This window comes from Dryas octopetala, chromosome 8, assembly GCF_963921425.1.
Source record: "Dryas octopetala chromosome 8, drDryOcto1.1, whole genome shotgun sequence".
NCBI classification, from domain to species: Eukaryota; Viridiplantae; Streptophyta; class Magnoliopsida; order Rosales; family Rosaceae; genus Dryas; species Dryas octopetala.
This window is the reverse complement of record NC_141373.1, coordinates 5467615-5471936: the sequence shown is the minus strand read 5'-3', so window position 1 is coordinate 5471936 and position 4322 is coordinate 5467615. Positions and strand designations below refer to the sequence as shown.

Below are 4322 nucleotides of genomic sequence, written 5' to 3'. Positions count from 1 at the left end.
GATGGAGGATTCGAAAACAGGTGGTTTTGTAAACAAGACTTTGATTTTATGTTAGACAACCATTGTTCCCTAAAAACTTAAACCGCCAACAACGCATATCCTAACGTCTAATTCATTGATAAGCCTAAGATTGTCATGCATGGATCAACATGATATAATATTAAAATATCTCATCAGACTCAGCAAGCCTCATGTCATGCATCCATCGACATGATCATGCGATACGAGAGGCTTTAAACCCCAAGAGTGTGCTCAAGCCTACAACTTTTGGCAAAGCTGCTGCTGAAGCAATTCCTCCAAGTCGAATTCTAAATCTAAGTGATGGCTGCTTAGATTGTATTGGTAGCTGTATGCTATTGTATTTATTTGTTACTTTATAGATTGATGGACTTTTCAATATAAAAAAGGTTGTGCCCATATTTTTTGTTTTAGAGTCTTTATTCTATTGATTGATTTCTCCTCACAAAGCTTAAGTGTGCAAATATGACGCTAAATGGAATCTTCATATACGCCATCATCAAACCAACAGTGTTTCACAAGTGGCACTGAATTTTGTGGTTTTATTACTGTGTTGTAGTGGAATCTTCATATTGCTATCAAAGTAGGACATTGATGGTTGCTTTCACAAAGGGCTTGTTTCACTGGTGGGAATCTGACTGACAGTTGCCACTAAGGCCTCTGAGCTCAGCTGCATGTGGCCCTGTGCTACTAAAGCCACAATGAGTTTCGGTTCATCTTGCTGGTTTACTAAGAAAAAGATGCAAAACATGAGAATTACCCAATTCCTGAAATTATAGAAGGAAATGCATGAAGTTGAATGGAACATGGAGGGAGTTAATGTAAAAGTTGTACTTCTTATTCCTTACTGGAACTCTTTTCAACATTTGTTTTTCTTCTTCTTTTTCTAATCCATCTCTCACACAGCAGCAGTCACTGAATATATACCACAAATTTCTAATGTATAAACCACAAAAGCATGAGTCTTCAATAACTAGTTTTAAAGGGCTTATAAGTCTTGAGATCCAGAACCACTCCAGCCACAGAGCCAACAGCAGCAGCTATGGAGACAAAGAGACAACTCGCACTAAGTATCTGAAGCGCAAGCCACCTGCTGGTCCATCTCCCAATCTTCTGTTGAGCAATGTACATCTCAACTGGGAAGTAAACTGTCAATGGCCAGAATCCAAAGGCTCCAAGTATTCCAACAACGTCGTTGAAGAAAGGCAGGAGCATGGATATGAGGGTTGTTATGATAACAAATATGGTCCTCCATACTAAGCGAAACAGATTGAGTTGGTACACGTCATAGAAGGGGATTGGTATGTCATACTCTGCTGTTACAAAGTCACTCTTTGGCCACCTCTGTGCACTCCATTTCTCTACAAATGCAAATAATGGCTGGGAAAAGACCTGCAGGTTCATAAGTTTAGAACTTTGTGATAGGGTACATGTTATGCTGTCAAAATATTAATTTCGATAACTTTGGTCTAGATTGACAGTCAGGTAACATAGCAAATCAGACTGTCTAGTAAGCAAAAACTTTTCCTTTTTGGTATTACCGTATTGACAAGGTTCTTTGGTGAGAGGGCATACCTGAAATGCACCAACAAGGTGGACAACAATTGCAACATTGGCAATGTCTAGTAGCCAGTAGGGGTTGTAGAATCCAAAGCCAGTCAAGAGGTTTCCTGGGGCGAGGTCACCAAAGGCTGCATAGCCAAAGCATCCACAGAGTAGATAGAACACTGTGGTGAGAGTTATGCTGAATACAGTTGCTTTCTTCATGGTCTTATGTTCTGCAGGAGGAGATCTTATTGTGTCCTGCAGAGGGCAGCAATTTTTCGAGTATTAACATTCAGATGCGCGCTGCAATAAAAAGCTGATAATCATATTTGTTGCATTTGCTAAATATGTAATATTCGAAGTACCTGAATTTCAATGAGGACCAAAGAATAAGAGTAAGCAAAGGCAATAGCTCCAAGAGCTTGCATACTCCTCCACATCTTTTGTGTAGAAGTGACTGTCCCAGCATGAGTTACTGTCCCTATGCTAATTCCCAATAGGCTTCCTTTAAATCCCCCATTTCCTGACATAAATAGAACAAAAGTTGCAGCTTGAAAAGACTATATAACAGATTATTTGGTCACGTCAAAACCACAATTACATGAACATAACGGTGCATAAGATTATTAGTTCAACCTGCAACTTTGCCAATGCCAAGTCCAAGGCCAACAGAGGAGTATGTGAATGACATAATGGCTGCTACTATTGAGAGCCACCATACTTGATTAAAATCTGGGATCTGAGAAAATATCACCTCTATGATTCCAAATGTTATCATATACCCATTGCTTGACATGTGGCATGGATCTTTCCCTCCACTTTTATGATAGCAGTTTGATCTCTTTATTGCCCTAATAAGTAAATCATTTGTTAGAACTTTCCATCACATAGGCGGTTCAGTGATGTTGCTATCATGTAAATTTGTGTTACAAACTAGTAAGCTTCAAAAACAGAAAACAAAAGTACATGAATTTAATCTACTCTGGTAACTCACATCATGCTGACAGATGATGCTATGGTGTACCCAATTGCTACACCAAATAGATTAATGTACTGGACCAACCCACACAACATGACCTTTCTTCCTCCTGCAGATCCAAATAATGACATCACCATAAGCAAGAGTATAATTTCCGTAGTTGAAACTAATAGCTAGAGAACACTGATCACTTACCTAAGTTGGCCTTGACAGCATCCATGTAGGTATAATTTCTTTGTCCCGTGATAGGGTCTCCAGCCCGGTAGCACATGGATAGGAGATTGGAAGTGTAGAGATTGACAATGGCAAAAAGCAGCAGGACAGTTGGTCCTGCAACCCAACCAAGCTGTGCTATTGCCCATGCCAAGGAAAGAACTCCAGATCCTATAACTGCAGTTATAATATGTGATGTTGCAGTCCAAAAAGTTCCTGCACCAGCACCACCATGTTATTATATATTGAACTATAAGTATATAAGGTACTAATTACTTGATATCAAATTATCATATATTTCATAAGTTGGTCCTGCTGAGACAACTCTGCTTTGCAGAAAGCATCTTATGCATGATATATATATATATGTCTTATATTCTTATACAACTGAACCTATTGAGACCATATGTCACTTTCTCTACCCAAATGTTGAGTTTAGCAATATAATATTGAAAATAGTAATATAATAATGGGAGTCTTGCATGATGTACTTCAACATATATAGTTCAAGTTAAAAATTAAGTTCATTAATTGAAGGTAGACCTGAAATGCTAAATTGGGTAATGTGTAGCTACCTGTTCTCTTCAAGCGACCATCATCATCAAAGCATTTGGAATAGTTGGACTGAAGGTTTATGGCTTCAGACTCACTGGCTTTGGGTTGGACTTCCACTTGCAAATAGTGCCTGATGTCATGCCTCTCTTCTACCTGAAATTAATTGAAATGGAAATAAATAAATACACCAAGAAAAGGAAATATTACTATGAAGAAGAAGTTAAGAAATGAAAAACTAAGGTGATCTCTCTCACAGCCCCATGGTGGATTCTGCTTGGCATAGTTCGACTCCTTGGCAACATTATTTCACCTTCAAGATTGCAGAACTGGTTTTCAGAAAATCAGAGAGAGAGAGAGAGAGAGAGAGGGGGAGAGAGGAGAAGAGAAAGTGAAGGTGATGGTGATGGATGTCTAAAAATGTGATCATGTGGGTTTTTATAGGTGAAGAAAATGACTTGGTCTTGAACAGAACTACAGTACTATAGAAGAGAAGGTGGTACAATAATAATCATGTAACACGCCCCCTCTAGTGCTTGTTCCAAAATTATTTCTCCACTTTGAATCAGATTAAGTTCAAAAGCTCAGAATGGTGTTTGGAAAATACTACGATTAATCAAGTCACTAATAAAAGTAATTACTTAATTAGTAGCAGAACAGGAAAATTCAGTTGTTTTGTGGATGATATTGTTTTAGGCCATGGATGTCTGCTAATTAACTTTTTGGAAACATGGCATCATAACAGGAATGAATAATTATAAAGGGAGTTAAAAAAATATCTATAAAACAAGCACATACACAAAACAGGTTGTAGTTCCACTGAATTAACAGTTTACAATAAACCAGTACTGTATAGATGGACATCCAAATAGGATAATATACAAAGAATTATAGACATTTATGTGTGATGAATTTTATTTTGTACTTGAGAGTAGAAGCATGACACCATGCATTAATTTGCATATTTACAGTAGAGTCCACAACTGCAGAAGGAATTATATTAAGGCAAAATTAC

At 37.8% G+C, this 4322-nt stretch overlaps 1 protein-coding gene across 1 annotated transcript; it reads right to left on the bottom strand.

Annotated features, from left to right (window-relative positions):
• Positions 1-652: 652 nt before the first annotated feature.
• On the bottom strand, positions 653-3698 carry LOC147276408 (amino acid permease 3-like). Its single transcript, XM_086252852.1, has 8 exons — positions 3565-3698; positions 3331-3463; positions 2738-2971; positions 2558-2651; positions 2200-2414; positions 1929-2086; positions 1594-1821; positions 653-1410 (listed from the first exon to the last, which is right to left on the bottom strand). The coding sequence occupies exons 1-8, from the start codon at positions 3610-3612 to the stop codon at positions 985-987; spliced, it is 1536 nt and encodes a 511-aa protein (XP_086108978.1). The 5' UTR covers positions 3613-3698; the 3' UTR covers positions 653-984.
• Between the last annotated feature and the right edge of the window lie 624 nt (positions 3699-4322).

Bases quoted from the DNA above. Each gene is read 5' to 3' on its own strand.
- LOC147276408 (XM_086252852.1), bottom strand. From the start codon at position 3,612: ATGTTGCCAAGGAGTCGAACTATGCCAAGCAGAATCCACCATGGGGCT. The intron at 2,652-2,737 runs GTAAGTGATCAG...TTGGATCTGCAG, and splicing joins TGCTGTCAAGGCCAACTTAG to GAGGAAGAAAGGTCATGTTG. The intron at 1,411-1,593 runs GTATGCCCTCTC...ATGAACCTGCAG, and splicing joins ACCTTGTTGGTGCATTTCAG to GTCTTTTCCCAGCCATTATT.